Raw genomic sequence first — 21,032 nt, forward strand, 5'->3', positions numbered from 1 at the left:
TCTAAGTAATAAGAAAGGTCCTGTAACTCTCCACAACTATTTTTGTTTGCTTGGCTTTTATCTTTCGTCCCAAGAAAATTTTAGTAATCCATATTCTGAAAATCCTTTTCATCCTGACTTTAAAATTTATTAGTATAAAGTTCTTATAATTAAAAAAACCCCTGTTTTTAAGAATCTGATTATATACTCATTTGTTTCAAATGTTGTTTATCGCTTCTTCTTTTTACCTGATTCTACTTGACACAAGTTTGTGTATTTTATCGCCTCCGCCAGTGAACCAACTTTTCATTTTTTGCAATTAGACCTCCTGTTTTTATTTGGTCTTGTTTTCCTACTCATTAATTTTTGCCTTTAATCTCCTTCTTTCTACTTTCTTTTGGTATATTTTGTGCCTTTTTTCTAGGTTCTTAAATTGAATGCTTAATTAACTATTCTGGTCTTTCTTGTTTTTCAGTAAGTGCACTTAAAGCATGGTTGCCAGACAGCAAATAAAAATGAAGGCTGTATAACAAAAACTTACACAATGTTATATGTCAATTATATCTCAATAAAGCTGGGGGAAAAAAGGACTTAAACAGTAACAGTTTTCAACAGCTCAAGGCCACATCCCTAAAATGATCCTACTCCCCCTTAAAAGTCTGCCTGAGATAGTTCAACACTGCTAAAAAAAAATCTACTGCCAATTCCAGCTGACACTTGAACACAGGGCCTCTGTGGGAGGACAGACTCTAATGGGAGTAAATGCCAGCAAGCTGACACAGCTGGCCTAATTGCATTTACACTAGTTAACCTTCTACAATTTTTCATTTCCTTGACTCAACAGGGCACCTTCTTGCCCCTCTCCCTACTCCCTCATTCTCCCTTTAAAATGTCCATTCGCCTCGGTCTAAATGGGAGTTCAGGTCACACTGGACCCTTCCCTATTGCAATAGTTCTTACTGATTATAATCTGTCTGTACCACTTTAGTGCCCAGCTAGGTTATCTCTGATAGCATGAAGTATCTTTTTATGTTGTTGTTTTAATGTATTTTTCCTTGTATTCTACTTGTACTGATATTTAGAATGCCATTTCTTCTTCTTTTTTGATTAGTGTTTGCTTGAGGCCAGAATTCTGAAAACAAGGTGTTGGCAGAGCCATGCTCCCTCTGAAGGCTCTGGGGAGAGGCCTTCATCACCTTGTAACTTCTGGTGGCTCCAGATAGTCCTTGGCTTGTGGTTGCTTAACTTCAGTTTCTGCCTCTCTGTCTACACATGGCCTTCTCTTCCGTGTCTTCTCCTTCTTTTCTAAGGACACCTGTCACTGGATTTAGGGACCACCTGGATAACGAATGATGATATACCCTCTTGAGATCCTTAATCACATCTGCCAATTGCTTTTTCCAAATAAGGCAGACATGGCTGCCAGGAGTCATCGGAGCACATCCTTAGAAATTTTGATCTAGGAACAAGAGAATACTCTATCTTTATATCCTGTCAAAACCTTGATTTCAGAATTCTGGCCTCAAGAACCATGAGAGAATAAATTTGTGTTGTTTTAAGCTTTCTTGTTTATAGTCCTTTGTTATGCAGACTTAGGACGCTAATCAAGCAGGTAAAACTGATTTGTGTTGTAAATTAGAAAGGAAAAGACTCTACTATCAATGGATATCACAGTTAAAAATACACGTTTTGTATATCACAGATAGCCTGAGAATTGTCTGCAGATACAAGAAAGACACCACCCTTTTCTCTTGCAGATCAGAGTGGGACACAGAAGAATGGCAGAGAGATGACTGCAGAATCTGAAAAGAAGTGGGACAAAACCCACATTCTTTGGCCTCCCTGACTGAAGGTGCCAGCAGTTCCTTAGCAATAAAGCACCAGAAGCTGTTATCAGAACCATACTGCATAACATTTGTTGTTTGACATACATATATTTGGGTTTAAGTTAAGCAGCAATAAGTTAAAACCTACAACTGAATATTTAACTTTGATACATTATTTTGTTTTATTGATAAAGCCCCAAATTAAAAGAATCACTTCCTATCTTATTGTTGATAGATGCCTGAACTAGGAGGCCATAGTCGAGAATGATTATCAAAAATCGTGTCGCCAAGAGAGTAGATAGGTGCCTAAAACAAATTTTAGTTTTAGTTTTAGGAACAACAAGTAGAGCTGTTCCAGTTTGAGAAAACTATTCATTGTTACCATGCGAGCAGCCTCTCAAAGATGCCACTGCTATACTTTACATAAAACAATCACTTTTGTTAAATTTATAAAATAGTTCTGCCTCTAATACCTATATACCTTTACATGGAAAAAATATGTAAAGATTTCCCTTTTCTTTTTTCATGGCTATAATATACTGCCTAAGTAGCCCTGGCATTTCAGGGGTCAAGTAAAGCTGGGTGGAAGTGAAGTGTGTTGAAAATGTTTATAAACTTGAAGATCCCTGTTATTTTCTTGGAGTTTAAAAGTGCCAGTTACCACTCTGGATATGTGCACTTTCAGTGATGCGACCGCTGTAAGTAAGCAGTAACTAAAGACTTGTACCTCTTCCTCGTCCTCTTCTTCCTCTTCTAGCTCCTCATCAGCGTCAGCCTCGGCCTGATAATCTTCTGTTTCTTCATCATAATCTTCCATAGTTAACTCCCAGCCAGCATACTGAAAAGGTTCTATTAAAAAAAAAATTGAGGAAGATTTTTTTTTTTAGGATAAAAGCGTATTAGCATATTACAGAAGTCAAAGATTAGGAAAATCAATTATAATGACTGATCTCTTAGCTTAAATGTATATACAAATAGGCCTTTACAAACTCTTTAAGTGACAGCTGGCCACTTTGGCCAGCACTGTTAGTGCCTTGCAGCTATTCTGAGCTATGAGAGATTGCGCTATGAGTTGTTAAATATTTTAAATATTCACCTTGGTATATTGAATGTTTTTCTTCATAAACCATCAAGAAAAGCTTTAAACTTTCACAAGATTTTTAATAATATTACCTGCTCATGACAATAAATCTTATGCTTACAGACTGTCCTTACTTTCCATAGTCTCAACCACTTTTTGAAGTAGTTCCTCTGGAGTTTTGTCAGCAATCTCCAAGTGTAAAATTTGAGCAGAAGAGTCATTGATTGTTGTTTCCAGCAGTTTCCAGGCAAAGGTGAAAAATGTGATCTTCTCTTTAATTGGCTCCATTTCAGGAACATCAGGATAAGCATCTTCTGGAAACTCAGGTAGTACAACTTTTCAATAATGGTTAAAGGAAAGATAAAAGGGCCTTCAAATATTATATCTTTAGTCATATTGACAAAATAATTTATACTTTATAATACTTTTAAAACATTTAAAAGAAATAAACTTAGTGTTCTAAGTAATAATATACATTCATTAATTCATATTTTAACTCTCCTTTTTTCCTTGTATTGGCTATAGATGAATTATTACTCATAAATAAAACCTAAATCCTTTGGATAATTAATATGAATTTCACATAGCAACTTTAACTGTTGATAAAATGTATAAAATAAAATTTGATGGAAAAACAGCATTGTAAGTTGGCTAGATACATTTTTAATATAATAAGCTAAATAACACATATCAACTGGCATACAATATAGTAAGAAATAAGTAATAAGTTGGTACTATGCCTACAATTGTATGAGAATATGAAGAGCACTTTTATGCACTTATTGCTTTTGTTTTATAATCTAACCTGTTTCAAATAATTCTTGAGTTGCCAGGTCCTCTTTGGATCCTTTTGGAATTTCTGTTCCAACTGTAATATCCTCAGCAGGTTCAGATACTTAAAAAAACAACAACAGCAACTAATAATTAGTGTTTGAATTTTAAAACATTGTTCCTTTATGATAGTTTTGGCACAAAGAAAATTTCAAAATGATTTAAACTGTATAGACTATGTCTAGTTGAAAATACAGTTCTTGTTAGGTAAAGTATTGAAACTGAGTCCCCCTAAAGCAGAGTTCTCCTGCTGAGTTTATTGACCTTCTCTACCCAAAACTTCATCCCCTTCCTTATTCTCTCTGACCTCAATTCTGTGCTTTCTGAATACTAATCAATCAGAGTCAGAGGGCTAAAATTGCTGCTGTTGATAACATCATTATACAAACTCAGGTTGTTTCTCCAGGGCAAGAAAAGCTCACAGACTCCTAGCTCATGGACCACCAGACTAGAGACTTGTAAGCAGTAGGCACCCTGCCTCCCAAAACCATGATCAAGAAATGTTACAAGATGATGACTAACTCCAGTTTCTTTGTTCTTCCCCTTAAAAAATCCCTAACTCAAAAACCAAGTTAGAGTGGACCCGAGGCTTGTCTCCTACTGCCTTGCTTGGCACCCTGCAATAAACTCTTACTTTGCTGCAAACACCCACTGTCAGAGTTCGGCTTTCTGCACTGTGGGCATAGAAGCCCATTGCTTGGCTTCAGCATGGCATAAAAATACCTAATAGTGTAAGGCAGAAAATGAAGAATATTCTTAAATATACAAAAGGACATTGACCAGAATAATAATTGGTACATAAGATTTTAACTGATAATTAATGTTAAATATTATTAAAACTTCTGTCCACACGGCATCAGACTAGGACTGCCTGACAGTTCTTTTAACTTCTTATTGAGATACCTGTGAAGATATATCATAAGGTGTCAACGAAGGCGATGATACACCAAAGTCCCAGCTGTGGGTGCAGACATGGTGAAACTGAGGCGAATCTCAACTAACATCACTGTTGATGATATAGATCAAAAGCTGTCTTCCTGGATGATTTAAGACATGCTCCACATATAGATCTAGCATAGACAGTGTCAGGGAAGGAAGGACTAATTATCTATCTTCTTACCCCATAGTCTCTCCTAGTTCTGAGACACAACTTTTGTGTAGACCAAACATATATATACATATTTAATGTATATAAATGTAGCCATTCTGCCATTCTGAAACACTGCGGAAACTGTCCTCTAAGTTAGTTAAAGTAAGAGTTGGGTCCTCTTTCTACAGAATCTTTAACGTCTAATACTCAAGAAAGCAAGAAGCAGAAGGGGATAAGCCTAGGGCTGACCCGGTGGCAGCATGTTTAATTATAATTATAAGGTGCTCAATTACCTAAAGAAAAGCATAAACCACAAGAAAGACAAGAGCACCAAGAATATACAGAAAATTCTAAACTGTCTCAGCTTCTCTGGCTTAATCAGAGAACACAATAGTTGGGGATGAAGAAGATCCAGCCTCATTCCAGAAGAGCCATATAAGATAGCACTAAATATCGTAAGTTGAACCAGGTTGATGCACATTAGCTTGAACTTCAGGTCTATATCTGAGAGTACCTGGCAAGAAGTTTGAGTGAAAGGGGTGTATGTGTGTAGAGTGTGTGTTGGGGGAGAAGGATGGTTCTTATAAACACTCTATTTACCCTTCCTGTTGGTTACCCTACTCCACCTGCTCCATTCAGGGAGAAGTCAACAACAAAACAACAACATCAACAACAACAACAAGGTCTATTATTGTTAAATTTGGTGTTTTTTCTAAACCACCCCCATGGTCTCTACCTTGCTCATTCATTAAACAAACATATATTGAACACCTACTATATCCAAGGCACTGCTTTAGTGCCTTCATAGATTTTCTTCACAGCACTTAACACAATTTGAAATTATCCAATTTATTTGTTTATCCTTGTTTCTCACCCGATAGGATGACAGATCCTTGAGGGTAGGGACCTTAACTGTCTTGATCACTGCTGAGTCCCTAATATGTAGGGCAAGTGCCTGTTGCTTTGCTTGGCACTTAGAAGAAATTCAATAAAGATTCATTGAAGGAATGGATGAATTTCCCGATCCCTTTTAATAGCTGACTATTGTCCACGAAGTGCCTGGAATGAAGCACTGTGATTTTAGCCAGTGGTTACTCTAAGTTCATGTTTTTACAAGTTCCATGTAAATTGGCTTATACCTAACCAGTATATAAAGAGAAAAAAATTGGGAATGAGCTAAGTGATTAACCAGCCTCCAAATACATAGGTTATTGCCCTTTAAAATATCAATTCTAAGCAATACACATCATTCCATTCTAACAAGGCTAGAGTGACAACAGGATTGAAATGAGACTTTAGTCCTCTCACTTGACAGAGATAATGATTACCTTGTGGACCAAGGTAGAAGACAAACTCCAAAGGAAAAAATGTGTTCCTCAGCATGAGATATAAAAAATCTGCTTTAACTCACTCTCCAGTCCTGAGAGTGACTTTCGTTGCTCACAGACGCCTTCCTGCCCTGCCAACCCACCAAACTGGACCTCTGAGAAAGGCTGGCTTCATAGGTGTACAACCTGTGCTGTTGCCCTGGATCTCTCACTCAGAATGGCCTCGTATTTAGTTAATGCTCTTTGATTGTCATTTTGAAATTTTAAATAATTTTACCTTTGGACTGAGTTTTGTAAGCAAAATTCAGAGGGATTCCAAAGGGATAATAGAGCACATGTGTGAGCAGAGAGATGCCTTATCTGTGTCTGCCATTATTTGCCATCTCATTCTCATGAGTGTTTCTGACGCCCCAACAGGAGCATGGAACTCCAGGGGACCCACAATATGTGGGAGTAAGTGTGACTGAGTGGTTGGGGAGGGAAGGATGCTGACAGACCTGAGAGACCATGGTTTCCCTTTGAACCAGAACTTGTTCCAGATGCATAATGAAGGTGATGGCAATCAAACAGACGTGAATGACCAAGGAATCTCATCACACCCTTTCTTACTCATGTTACTTTCTTGTATTAGCTAAACACTTAGACTGAAAGTGATGACGTAGAAAGAAAGGAAAAGAGGGCAGCCCAGAGATCCTTTTCCTTTCAGTCTTTCCTAAATCATTAGGAAGCTAACAGTAGAGTGCTAGCAGAAAACATGTATATTAAGAAGTGAAATAAGAAGTTGAGTTAGCTTTGTGCCTGAGACTGACTTAGTTTTCTGATAAGAATGAAATACATATGCATGTACAAGCTGCAAAATACAAATTGTGCAGCTTCAGTGATTCTGCACATGAATTACGTGCTCTTATGTCTGCATTTAACAGTGGCATTGCATAACATAAAGATGAACAGCAAAATTCATGCTAAGAACCTAAAATTTCCATTGTTTTTCGCTTAGAATGACCTTAAATAGAAAATAAAAAGTACTATGACATGTTAAGAGAGAGACCATGGAAGAAAAGAAAGAGCTTTGTATTTTCAGGCCTTTAATGGCTCTTTTTTCCCTGCTTTTTGAACACTGTGCCCCACAAATCACACAGCAGGCCCTGCTCCCGAGCAGCAGCACCAGGGCATAGCAGACTCGGCTTTCCTACCGCACTTCAAGCTACGTGATCTGGACTAACGGGCTGCGCTCTGGGGCACATCTCTCTATTCTTAAGCCTGCTTCCATTTTATTAACATTAGACACATACACACAAACATGCACACACAAGCATGCCAATGGACAGGAGCGGAATTAAGGACATGAGCCTCAGTGAAGTCTAACCTGATTCGTGTTCAGTTCCAGGGAGCTCGAACACATCAGGTTCCTCAGGTAAGGACCCCCCGGTCTCCTTGGCTACCTCACCGGCCACAGACCCTTCATGAAGTTCAGACTCCTCACCTTCAATCTCCTCTTCAGCTTCGGCTTCGGTTTCTTCCGTTTTTAGAAAAAATGAGAAGAAATAAATTACTTAGTTTAGGTCAACAAATATTTAACTGGGAATGGCCCCTGCTCTCCTTGAGCATGGGGTTTAACATGGGAGACAGATACACACTCTCTCTCTCTTATCTATTAAAACGTAGTGGGAAAGGATTATAGTCATATGCTCAGAGTGCTATGGGAACACCAGCCCAAGGATTCATTCCAAGAGGAAATGCAGAGAGAAGTCCCAATACAAAATCAAATGACACATTATGAATCACATCAATTTTGTGTTTGCCTTTTGCTTTTGCATTCATTGTTTCCAACAGCCTTTGATTTTCTTCCTTCAGTCTCTGTTCTTCTGCAGCTTTTCTGAAATGAAAACGTCCAAAATTTAATTATCTTTGGGAATTCAGATACCTCACAATATTATAGAATGTAAGGTCTATAATGGTAAAAATAAAGAGTAAATTGTTTATAATACTCACTGTACTTTTTACTTTACAACGTAAATGTTTAATTTAGTATATTGAAGCCAGTTAATTTTCAGGGTTTTTAAAAATTTGTTTGTTTCATGCCTTTTTTGGTAAGAAAAGTTGAAATGTTCTTTGAAGAATTTTGGCTATTAACTAGGAAACCTAGAAAAATGAGTAGCAGATTGTCTAACTCCAAGTTGAGAAGGTGAATGGGAGAATTTGTACCATTTTCCCTCTGATTAAATGAGAAATGTTCACAATATAGTGTTAAGTGAAAAAAAGTATAATATAAAACTATGTCTAATACAATTTTAATTTTGTATTTAAAATGTATATAGATGATCATTAAAGGACTAGAAGAAAATGAATCAAACTGTTAATAGTAATTATCCCTGAATGGTGGCATTCTGAGAGTTTTTAAATTTATTTCACATTTTTCACTTTAAAAAAATTTTTATATGAATACACAGAAAATCTGTAAATTTATCTTTGTAATCAGAAAAATCATTTTCTGATTTTTTTTAACATAGTAATGATGAAATTTAAAGAGACTTGGGACATGGAAATTAAAGTATCTGGAGGAAATCTGTTTTTTTTTTAATTGAAGTATAGTTGATTTACAATGTTGTAATGTACATTAATTTCTGATGTACAGCATAGTGATTCATTTACACATATATATTCCTTTTCATATTCTTTATTATAGGCCACTACAAGGTATTGAATATAGTTCCCTGTGCTATATACAGTAGGACCTTGTTGTTTATCTACTTTATATATAGTAGTTAGTATCTACAAATCCCAAACACCCAATTATTCTCTCCCCAACCATTTTCCCAGCTGTAACCATGTTTGTTTTCTATGTCTATGAGTCTTGCCTCTGTTTTGTAAGTACATTTGTGTCTTTTTTTTTTTTTTTTTCAGATTCTACTTGTAAGTGGTATCATATGATATTTTTCTTTCTTTCTGGCTTACTTCACTTAGTATGACGATCTCCAGGTCCATCCATGTTGCTGCAAATGGCATTATTTTATTCTTTTTTTAATGGCTGAGTAGCATTCCATTGTATATATATACCACAACTTCTTTATCCAGTTATCTGTTCATGGACATTTAGGTTGCTCCCATATTTTAGCTATTATAAATAGTGCTGCTGTGAACATTGGGTGTGTGTATCTTTTTGAATTAGGGTTTCTTCCAGATATATGCCCAGGAGTGGGGTTGTTGGATCATAGGGTGAGCCCATTTTTAGTTTTTTAAAAAATTTCCATACTGTTTCCATAATGGCTGCACCAAACTATATTCTTACCAACAACGTAGGAGGGTTCCCTTTTCTCCACACCCTCTCCAGCATTTGTTATTTGTGGATTTTTTTAATGATGGCCATTCTCACTTGTGTGAGGTGATACCTCATTGTACTTTTGATCTGCATTTCTCTGATAATTAGCAATATTGAACATTTTTTCATATGCCTATTGGTCATTTGTATATCTTTGGAGAAATGTTTGTTTAGGTCTTCTGCCCATTTTTGGATTGGGTTTTTTTTTTATTATTATTAAGTTGTATGAGCTGTTTGTATATTCTAAAAATTAAGCCTTTGTCAGTTGCATCATTTGCAAATATTTTCTCTGTAGGTTGTCTTTTCATTTTCTTTATGGTTTCCTTTGCTGTGCAAAAACTTATAAATGTAATTAGGTCCCATTTGTGTATTTTTGCTTTTATTTCTACTGCCTAGGTAGACTGCCCCAGGAGAAAATTGCTATGATTTATATCAGAGAATGTTTTGCCTTTGTTCTCTTCTAGGAGGTAATAGTGTTTTGTCTTATGTTTAAGTCTTTAAGCCATTTTGAGTTTATTTTTGTGTAAGGTTTGAGAGAGTGTTCTAACTTCACTGATTTGCATGCAGCTGTCCAGTTTTCCCAACACTGCTTGTCAAAGAGACTGTCTTTTTTCCATTGTATATTCTTGCTGAAGATTAATTTGCTCATAGGTTGTCGAAGATTAATTGATCATAGGTGGGTGGGTTTATTTCTGGGCTCTCTGAGGGAATCTGTTTTTTCATTAGGGTTGAAGCACTAAACCTGCCTTAATGGTGAAGATAAGTATGAGGAAAGTTAGTAATATGATGAAGAAAGACATTATTTATTAAAGATTAAAACGAGTATACCTTTGACCTAGAAATTCTGTATCTAGGAATTTAGCCCTCAGGTATTGGTACACTACTGCACAAAGAAACATGTATGAGAATGTTGACTGCGTCTTTAAAAATAATATCAAAAACTGTATCAAATACTCACCAACAGGGGACCAGTGAAGTAAAGTAGAGCCCATTCATATTAGCAGCCCACCCTGGGGTAGTCTTCTTTAGACTGTTCTATAGGCTGGTCATTGTCTCATAGTCATTGTTCTTTGTGTTCTTTTCCCCTTCCTTTGAAAATCTTTATATATATTCTCTTCAAAGACATTACTACACCTCTCCTCCCCACAGGTGTGTTTCTTAATATGGGGTGTTCTTTCACTGTATTCTAAATTCTGCAATCCAGACTGAAGTCTTGGTGTAATTCAAATTCTCTTTGTTCAAGACCCAGACTCCTGGGTACTGTTTCTGTATTCCTTCCCCACTTGGTTCTGTGTGAATCAGCAGTCTTTCTACTTAGTTCAGGTGGGGCTCTTTTGTGAGATTTTCTTCATCCAAAACCTGGATACTGTGTCCTGCTGCTAAAAATCTGAGACCTGACAATAAGGAGGAAGAAATTTTGCTGCCAGTTTCTAGCCACTTATATACACCACTTGGACAGACCGGTCAAAGACAAATAGTGATAACGGAAATTATCCTGCATTTGCCTGGCACATTTAGAAATTGATGCTGGAAAATCTGGAGAATTCAGCATGTCTGTAGATATCTGGCCAAAGATTTAATTATTTTTTAAAAAATTTTATTTATTCATTTATTGTTTTTGTTTATTTGTTTTGGGGGGAGGTAATTAGGTTTATTTAGTTATTTTAATGCAGGAACTGGGAATTGAACCCAGGACCTTATGTATACTAGGCACACACTCTACCCCTGAGCTATACCCTCCCCCCAAGATATAATTCTTAATCCTGTTAATTTTATCCCTTTTCCAACCAAGTTGCAAGGCCTTTAAATGTGTCTCTGACCATCTTTTTCTTTTACAACTGTTTTAAATTTCATTTTCTGCAACGTATAAAAAAATGGTTATGTTTTGAAATATTCATGAAGAATTTTTACAAAGAACATAAGAACTGTAGAAAAGCCTGCTTCAAGGGCAATTCTCTGCCATTAAGAAGTTTATAAAGATGTAAAAATTTAGACTCAAAAGAAATAAAAACTGATTATAGAGACAGCTCAGAAAATTCCACATGGTAAGAAGGTGAAAATTAAGAGTTAGGAGAAAGTGGAGATCTCTTTTTCCTTTAAAAACATCTTAGGTTATATTTATTTTAACTTATAATCTACTTAAAATGTAGCAAACCTCCAGTTTACAAATTGAAATCACATGAGCTTTGTTCTACTCTTATGTCAATACCCTCGTATGTTCTCAAATACGTGACTCTCACACGCGAGAAAAAAATTAGGTAATCCCATAAATCTTAGTAGATTGTAGCTCCAACTTAAGAGCTAAAAGTAAATGTAATTAAGTTTGCAATTATTGTCTTAACAAATACTTTTAGTCAATGTTATAAACAATAGTTTTATTAACTAATCTAACTAAATTATACTTCATATATGTTTGTGTTAAGTTCCTAAAGGAATGGCCAACTTAGGTGAACAATGAACACTGAAAAAAAATACTCTGATGCACACTTACCAGTTATATATCCCCCATCCCTTACCCCACAACAATTACCCAAGCTCCATAATGTTGAGGGTTTAAAGAGTTCTCCTAAATGCCAGCTCAAACTGCTAGTATCTGAAGGGGAAAAGGAAATAGCATTTGAGAGAGCTCCTATAGGTGTCATCATCAATAGTGGGAAGTTTAATAGGTTAATATAAAGAAATATAGTTTTTGAATGTCTCAGCCTTTATCACTTGGAGAATTAGGAATCTCAGTGGATAAATTAAATAATTTTTGCTATCTAAAGAGCATGTTTCAGCAAGGAAGAACAATTAGCAAATTAAGCCACTCCCCTTTTTTATACTTTATTTTCTAATCTGAAGAACTTGATAGTTAATTAAAGTTTAGTCTTGACGCCAGCCTTGAACATATGGATATGTGTTTACATTTTGAAAAGTTCTTCATTGCACCCAGATTAGAAAATAAATTCTTGATGTTGAACCTGTAAGTTATAAATAGCTAGTCTTGTTCTTTTCTTATGTAGAACTTAGTCTTTGGATTTTAGTCATATCACACAAGTGTATTTTCACTTTTTATCATATTATTTCTTTAATTTGTGGAATCTAGTTAGCAAAATTATTTAAGTCATAGTTAAATATGGTAGAAAAAAACATATCTTCCCTGTGCTCATTTTTTTACAGTATCTTTTGAAAGTAGACGTTTGCTTTAGACTGTTTGATTTGGGCTGTGAAAACATCCACAACTCTGTACTTTAGAGATTTTGGAAGTATTTGTGAAATTACTGTTTTTCTTAGAATTAGAATTGGATCTAGTTAGTAGACCACCATTTTTATATTAAAGATATTTCATAAATATGAATGATAAGTAGATATTTAACAACTGTAAGACATTTATTAACTTATTTTATTGTGCCAGGTAGATTTTACCTTTCTGATTCTTCCTCTTTTTTTTTCTTTAGTAGTTCATCTAATAATCTTCCTAAAATCTTTGAGTCAATTTCTGGTTTATTCTCTAAATACAGTCTATTAAGCAAATATTTTCCTGAAATACAGATAAAGAGAGTAATATTAATTCTAAAGCTCTATAAAGTATAGTAAGATATATTTTAGAAATTAACAATAAAAAATTATTTCTGCCTATATCCAAATATATTTTCCTTTAAGTATTTATGTAATTAGAGCCCAGACTCTTTAAGAAACCAACTTAAATCCTTTTTAAAAGGTATATATTGACATGGCAAAAATAACTAAAATATAAAAAGAGGTAGTATAATAGATTCTCACTCTGGAAGCTCTTTTCAAATATATTTTTTCTTAAGAGGCAAAATGACAGAATATTCTTGGCCCCTCTCATCAGAGATTAGTTGACCATATATGTGTGGGTTTTTTTCTGGGCTCTCTGTTCTGTTCCATTGGTCTATGTGTCTGCTTTTATGGCAGTACCATCCTGTTTTGATTACTATAGCTGTATACAAAGTGACAGAATAATTAAAATTTAGTTTTGCTATATTTATATAGTTAGTATTTCCCATTTGAGGTAAATAAGGACTACTAGATAGTTTTGCCCTCAGCCTTATTTACATATTTTTAATTTAGAAGTTTTAGTGCTGACTGGGATGAGGGAAGTTAAATTCTCAGTTCCAAGAAATAATTATAAGGGCCTGCTGAAACATCCAGTGATCCAGCACACCATCCATGGCTGCCTACTCAGGTGGCCTCATTTTGTGTACCTCTAGGTCATGAAGGGACTGCTGGGGTGGTATTTGTACCTAGGGAAGGTAGAGAGTTTTCCATTTTCCATTTTAACTAACAATATTATCAGCAATAAAAATTTCACTTTAAAGTGACATGATAAATATTTACCAACCATTGTTTTCTGTGTCTGATAAACAGATGACTAAATCAGGTAGAATTCCTTTGTCAGCTAAGACCATCCACAGTTCTCTCACAATAGGGCAGTTGTCCAGTATCCATCCTCCATATTTTGGGGCACCATGAAACCTATTCTTGTTTTCTTCAACTACCTGTGAAAATGACACATTGATGTTACTATCATAACTACACAAGTCAAGGATACTATCTCATTTTTTTTAATTGAAGTATAGTCAGTTTACAATGTTGTGTCAATTTCTGGTGTACAGCACAATGTCCCAGTCATCCATATACGTACATAGATTTGTTTTCATATTCTTTTTCATTAAAGGTTATTACAAGATATTGAATATAGTTCCCTGTGCTACACAGAAGAAATTTGTTTTTTTAATCTATTTTTTTTAATATGTAGATAATATTTACAAATCTCAAGCTCCCAAATTTATGCCTTCCCACCCTCTTCCCTTTGGTAATCATAAGATTGTTTACTATGACGGATGCTATCTTGACATACCACTTTTGTGGGCCTTAATGAAGGTTTGGGTTTTTCTGACTTTCAGAATAAAAAAAAAAAAAGAGCCACTTTGTTTTAAAAGAGAGATTTAAATTTAAAGCAATAAAGCTGTAACTTACAAAAATTAAGAACAGGGAAGCAAAAGCCTTTATTAAATAAATGTAACACTACATGTTGCCATGTGTTATTCAGTATTACAAAATCCAGATCCTGATTTAGAAAGCCTAGGATAGGGCCCAAGAGTCTGTATTTCTAACACGCTCCCGGGTGACAGTGGTCCCTGGTCCACTCTTTAAGTAGTAAGGTCCTAGCCCAGTTTGCCTTTTTTTAGTGATAATGATCTTCACTTCCCTTTTGCTTTTCAGAGCTAAGAGGTACTTAGATGGTTACTTACAGCTGTAGGAAGGAACTGGTTCAAAACAAATCTTGTAGGTGCTTAGAGAGTTCTGTCAAACTTTCCCCTACCCGCCATGCAATAACAATAGCTTCAATACAAGTATGGAGATTAGTGATGTGGATCTGTGAGTGCACCAATTGTGAAGGTTTTAAACAAGTTTCTGCGCCATCAGGTTATCACAGAGTGTTAGAAGTCAAAGGGAAAGAAATTTCGAGAGGAGTGGTGTAAGCCTCTGGCCTATGCAGAATTTAAGATTATCTGCTTTTTGAATTTCCATCTGAATTAAGAGCCTTTTGAAAAATAGAATTTTAAAAACTTTGAATGTTTAACATAAGAGAATTAGGGTGGGAAAAAAGCCATGAGGGAGAAGTATAAGTGAAAAAAGTTAGACAAGTTAGACAGGGAAAGACAAATACTATATGATCTCATTTATTTGTGGAATCCAGAAAAACCAACTCATAGAAACAGAAAACGGATTGGTAGTTGCCACAGGCAGGGGTGGAGGTGGGAGGAAACTAGTGAAGTGGTTAGACAATACAAACATCCAGTTACAAGATAATTAAGTGCCAGGGATGTAATGTACAGCATGGTAACTATAGTTGTTAATACTGTATTGTATATTTGAAAGTTGCTAAGAAAAGCTCTCACCATACACATACACACTGTAACTTACTGTAATAATCATTTCACAATGTTTACATATATCAAATTATTATGTTGCACACTAAACTAATACGATGTTTTATGTCAACCATATATCAATGAAACTGGAAAAATGAAATACAAGTGGTTAATAAAATTTTACTGTCCAAGTTTCAAAGACACGAAAATCAAAAAAATCAGTATATAATTTATAGTCTCCCCATCTCATCTGATTTTTTTTCTGAAAAATAATTTAATGGCTTCATAGTATTTATCAAATGAATAAATCAATTTATTTAATCATCCTCTTACTGTTAAACATTTATACCATTTATAATTTTATTATAACATTGTGCTGATGTGATGAACATCTGCATATATAAATCTTGTCCAAGTAAATATTTCTTTAGGTTAGATTCCCAGAAGTGTTTTTAGGTCAAAGAGAATAAAGGAATGAACATTTTAAAGGCTTTTTATACACGTTGTCATGTTCCTTCCATAATATCGCTAACAATTTTCACTCTTATGTGACTGTACCATTATAGTCTCTCTAGTATGACTGTTATAAGTTTCAAAAAATCTGTCAGTTTGACAGATGAGAAACGCTCTCATTTTTTTCATATTTTTATTGACATTTGAACTTAAAATTTTCCATTAACCTTTTATATTTCTTTTTGATGAAATAATCTATTTACATCTTCCCCTGTTTTCATATTGGAGTATTAGATTTTCCTGATTTATAATAAATCTTTATAATAAGGGATTCATATGTCATAGTTATTATAAATACTTTCCTCAGTTTGACCTTTGCCTTAAAATTTTGATTTTCATGATTTTTTTTAAAAAGAGAATCATTGCTAAGTAGCCTCTCAATTGAGATTTTGCTGTAAGAGTTCTTCTATTGCATTTGTGCCTAGAGTACTTGACCATTCCAAAATCATTTCAGTATCACTACACTTTCTTCTAGTTTAAAAAAAATGCCATTTTTACATTTAACTATTCATATGGAATTTATTTTTATTTTGATACAAGGTGAGAATCTAAATTGTTTTCTTCCCACTAGTTAATTTTACCAACACTATTAAATAGTTCTTCCTTTCCTTTTGGATAATGATATAAACTTTAGCACAAACTCAATTTTTATCTATACCAAGGCCTGTTTCTGTGCCTTCTCCGTGGTTGTGTTAGTTCTTGTATGATTATCAGGCTTACATCCCACTGCAGCATCACAACACATTTTACTAGCTGGTACAGCAAGTCTCTATTTTACTTTGCCAAACCATTCTCACCAAGTCGCAACCATTGGTTCTTTGAGTCATTTTGTCAGTTTTCCAAATACATTGATATTTTTATTACAGTTGCATCAAATCTGAACATTGAGAAAGATACCTTAATAAGACTTTGGCTTTATATAAGAAATTAGTAACTACCTACTTTTAAAAAACAATTTCCTATTCATAGAGATCATGGAAACTGATGACAAGTAGAACAAGTTCCCACACAGGTCTCTGTTCTCTTGAAAAAGACAATCTAATATGAGCTTTGGTGTTTAAATCTCATGTGATTTAAACTCCTCTACGATCCCAGAGTCACAGTTTACCATATAACGACACTACATATATTCCTGTATCAAGAGTGTTTTATTAGTACTCCCTGTAAGTTTGTATCCTCCAGAATAAACTCTGAAAAGAATGGAGAAAATTCTCAATGCAGGGCAAGGATGCGATATTCACAGACAGTGAGGATGCTAAAGACATCCCTCACTTGGATGTCTCCTCCTCTGGGGTGCTCCGTCTCACCTCCCGGGTAGAGATGATAGCCTTGACCTTTGTGAAATTCCTATACCTTGCATATATCTAGTTACCACATATCACATGATAGACAGATAACTCAATTATTGGATTATACACTAGCTTCTCCTGCATGCCTGATAGCTCCTTAAAGGAAAGAGCTGTGTTTAATTCATCTTCCTATCCCCCAGCTCTAGCACAGTACAGAGCAAACAGTAGGTGCTCAGAATGTTTCTGAAGGAATAAATTGATGACAGAACAACATGAAGAGTTGCAGAAGTTGAAAGACCTCTACGGGAAAGTCAGAGAGGGATAGAAACTTGCCTTGGGTACAGCCTGGGGTTTGAGAATTTTACCCAATGTGTTACAGAGTGATTCTATACTCTCAGGTAATATCTTTTTTTCTTCTCATAATTTTAAATTATTATCATTCTCAAATTACAGAGAAATACAGAAGTTGATTGAGAGACCAAACTGATTTGTTCTCTTTGACTTTTGCTCTGAATGCTTACCCAGGATCTCTGTACAAAACAGACCATATTGGTCTTTACAAGTTTTCTGATTTGCTAATGGTAGGATATAGTACCTAAAGCTTTATTTTCCCCTTAGACTGGAAAATCAGTCGTGTGCCCAACCATCTCCACTATGAATACATGTTCAAGGTGGTTGGATGAAATTAGTTAGCTATGGAGCAGTATTTGTCTTGCTTTACAACTAATTAGCTCATAGATGAAAAATCTAATTTTGGTACCTGCTTTATGTGCACCATCTTTTAACCAATTGGACTGAATTAAACACAATAAAAGTTAATGAAGAATAAATGTCAAAGCTATGAAATTCTATTGCACAATTGTTGATATCTTGAAAATTTATATGCAGTTGTTCACTAGGGCACAATACACATTACAATGCTGATGGTGAAATGTACATGGATTTGAAGGCTACAGATTTCAACTCTGTCATATGGGATTCTAAAATAATTGTACATATACTGGGTTAACATTTTCTCAGATCCTGTGAAATCAATGATTAAAAACAAAGAGCCTGGATTTCTTACCTCTTGGAGGACTTCCTCTAAGATTTCAGCATGTTTTTCATATGGCTGTTGTAAATACATATCCTTTGCCACTTTTACAGTCTCCTTTATTATGGAAAGAACTTCTGGATGATCTGCAGTTACCTCTTCTATTGTGTATTCTATTACACATAAAGTAAAATAAACCAGTAAACTATGCCATTAGTAATTTTAGTAAACAATGTAGAATATGATACAATGTAGAATAGAAACAATCAGTAGAATATGATTGTAAACACCTGACCCCAGGAAGTACTATCTTCATGTTATTATACACATGCCAGAAAAAGGGAGAAATACTAGGGAGGAAATCAGTCAGGGATCACAAAATATCAGAGTAGTGGCTTAAAGCCAGTGAATCAGAATGAAAGTGAATGAGGCAAGAAGAAAGTCATGTCAAGCAGGAGTCAAAACCCAGGGAGCTAGGGAGAAGAGGTAGGGCCAGAGGCTTCCAGGGGTCAAGCTCAAACACAAGCAGCTAGGGATTGAGTCAGAACACAAAACGAATACTTCTAAATACACGCATGAGACTACATGGTACAGTAAGAGGACAGGAGATAGGCAAGTTGGAGGGGATGGAAGAAATGGTGGCACAGGCTGGTTTTTCAAGTGTTACCCTTGATTCTTGCCTCATTATGTGCTGAATGTTTCCTTACATGGCTGAGCTGCCTTACAGGTTGCATCATGAAGTAAATGTTCATCTACTCCTCTAAGGGCTGTGACAGGAGACTGACAGCTCCACCTGACTCCACTACCTCTGCCTTTCCAGTAGTGCTTCCTGAGCTGCTCCAAGGCTCCATCCATCAGGGTCTCTTGCCAGAACCATTTGATCCTCACTCAGAAAAACCCCAAATGACCTCTGAAGAGCAGCTGCCTGCTGTCCTCCCTGTCATGAAGTAAGAAGTCTGTTCTCAGGGATAGAGCGAGCCAGCAGCTCCTGGATAGCCAGAGTGGAAGACACAAGAACCCAAGATATTCCTGTAGTCTGGGAAAGGGGACATAATGTGGCAGAAACAGCCAGGCAAATATACTGACTGTGCTAGAAGCTGCTAGCTGTCTACCTAATATCCAGTCTCCTCTTCCTTACTAACTGAACCCTGATTTTATTAGGGTCAGCAATGTGCCCAGCTAAAAACACTACAGCTCCCAACTTCTCTTATAGTTTGGATGGCCGAGACAAGCAGATTTTTTCTTTATGAGTCATCTTGTTTTCTCTTTAAAGAGGAATAACTCAGCTGGGTGGTGTGCCAGAGGGTTTTGTCCCTTGCCTTTTCTCTCTTCTTGTTAGGCACACTGATATGATGGCTGGTGCATCAGCAGCCATCTTGTGAATTATTTTGGTAGCCACATGCCAGGAATGGCAGAATAGAAAGATAGCTCTCCTATCTTCCCAATATTCTTGTTCACCAAAACAATACATCACATATCTTTTTTCTGTGCTCCTGAATGTCCAACTGCTGATATAAGAGTAGCCTTTAAGATAAACTGGATATTAAGAATGCTTTTTAAAAAAGAATCACACGTTTCTCCTTCAAAATTCTGAAGGATTTATTTATGATTTTTAGATCCACAATCTAAAAGAACCAAATTACCCAACTATTAATTTACCTTTTTTTGAATCCAGTTTTAGATCTTGGCTAGAGTCTTGAAGACTTCTTTTAAATGTAGACATTTCAAGGGTTTCTTTTTCATCTGTGAATAAAATATTGTTAACACCCAAAGAACAGTATTTAAATTGTAGGTGATTCCCAAGGAAAATTGTGGCATGGGGCCCAGGGACCCAGGACTCATATTCCCAGTTTCTTAAAAAATTAAAAGTAACCATAATAATCAAATAGGCAAACATATCTATCAGCATTAGAAAATAAACATAACAACCTAGCCTATAACAAAACCAAGAGTAATTTCAGTTTCACATAATGCCAGTGGATCTAAATTGGAAAAAAAATCAAATCAAATTTTCCCTTTCTGAGGTAACTAGAGACTAACTTGGCTCCAAGAGGCAAAGGCTGTACTTATCTTAGACACATGGGGAAGAGAGGGTGTCTTTTTACCAGAACATCCTGGCAGTGTTAGCATCCCTCTAGCAGTGGGTAGAGGCACTGATGACTGCTTCTATCTTAGGTGGCTTCCCTTAAAAAAGAATAGATGGTATGGGGGAGAAGCTCTCCTTGTGTACCTCTTGGTGCTGGGAACTCTGTAGTAGCAGAGATGGGGGTTCCCAGATGCCACCTGACCAAATTTTCAATGTCAAGGTCCTTCTGTGAAGTGTGTGTTTGTGTATGCACATATGCTGGGGGAACAAGAGTACCATTCATAAGTTTCTGACAGTGCCCCAGTTCAATTCCTACTGGCTTGATATAAACACCAGGCAAGCACACATCTGTCAGAATCAGGAAAAGGAACCAAATAAAATCAGCCCTACATTATATCATACAATAACTTATAGATCCAATTAAAAACTAAATATGAAAAAAAAAAAGAAAACTGGACCAATAAAAAAGGAATATAAGTATATATTAAATCTCTGGTTGAGAGGGAGACTTTTTTAGCTTGAAAAAAAAAGGGAAAGTAATAATTTGACTACCAAAATGTGAAAAATTCCTCTACTTCAAAAAAAGCAAAGTGATTTAAGAGACAAACAGCCCAATTTGAAAAAAATACATAGAACATTTATATAGAAACCATATAACAGATACAACTTTTAAAAATGGGCAAAAGACAAAAGTGGTCACCTCAGAAGAGAAATATAAATGATTAACACATCAAAATATTAAACTTGAGAAATAGTCAAATAAAAATTAAAATAA

The 21,032-nt window shown here is 35.5% G+C and overlaps 1 protein-coding gene across 1 annotated transcript in view; it reads right to left on the minus strand.

Annotated features, from left to right (window-relative positions):
- The window catches only part of AK9 (adenylate kinase 9), a 102,108-nt gene that overhangs the window by 35,929 nt on the left and 45,147 nt on the right, over window positions 1–21,032 (minus strand). Inside the window, exons 17-25 of the mRNA XM_032484682.1 lie at window positions 19,831–19,914; window positions 18,205–18,344; window positions 13,800–13,956; window positions 12,860–12,974; window positions 7,938–8,011; window positions 7,502–7,651; window positions 3,692–3,781; window positions 3,021–3,221; window positions 2,533–2,654 (exon numbers count right to left, since the gene is read on the minus strand). Of these exons, the coding sequence (XP_032340573.1) occupies window positions 2,533–2,654; window positions 3,021–3,221; window positions 3,692–3,781; window positions 7,502–7,651; window positions 7,938–8,011; window positions 12,860–12,974; window positions 13,800–13,956; window positions 18,205–18,344; window positions 19,831–19,914 (1,133 nt within the window). The remainder of the gene's footprint in view (window positions 1–2,532; window positions 2,655–3,020; window positions 3,222–3,691; window positions 3,782–7,501; window positions 7,652–7,937; window positions 8,012–12,859; window positions 12,975–13,799; window positions 13,957–18,204; window positions 18,345–19,830; window positions 19,915–21,032) is intronic.

This window comes from Camelus ferus, chromosome 8, assembly GCF_009834535.1.
Source record: "Camelus ferus isolate YT-003-E chromosome 8, BCGSAC_Cfer_1.0, whole genome shotgun sequence".
Taxonomy (NCBI): Eukaryota; Metazoa; Chordata; class Mammalia; order Artiodactyla; family Camelidae; genus Camelus; species Camelus ferus.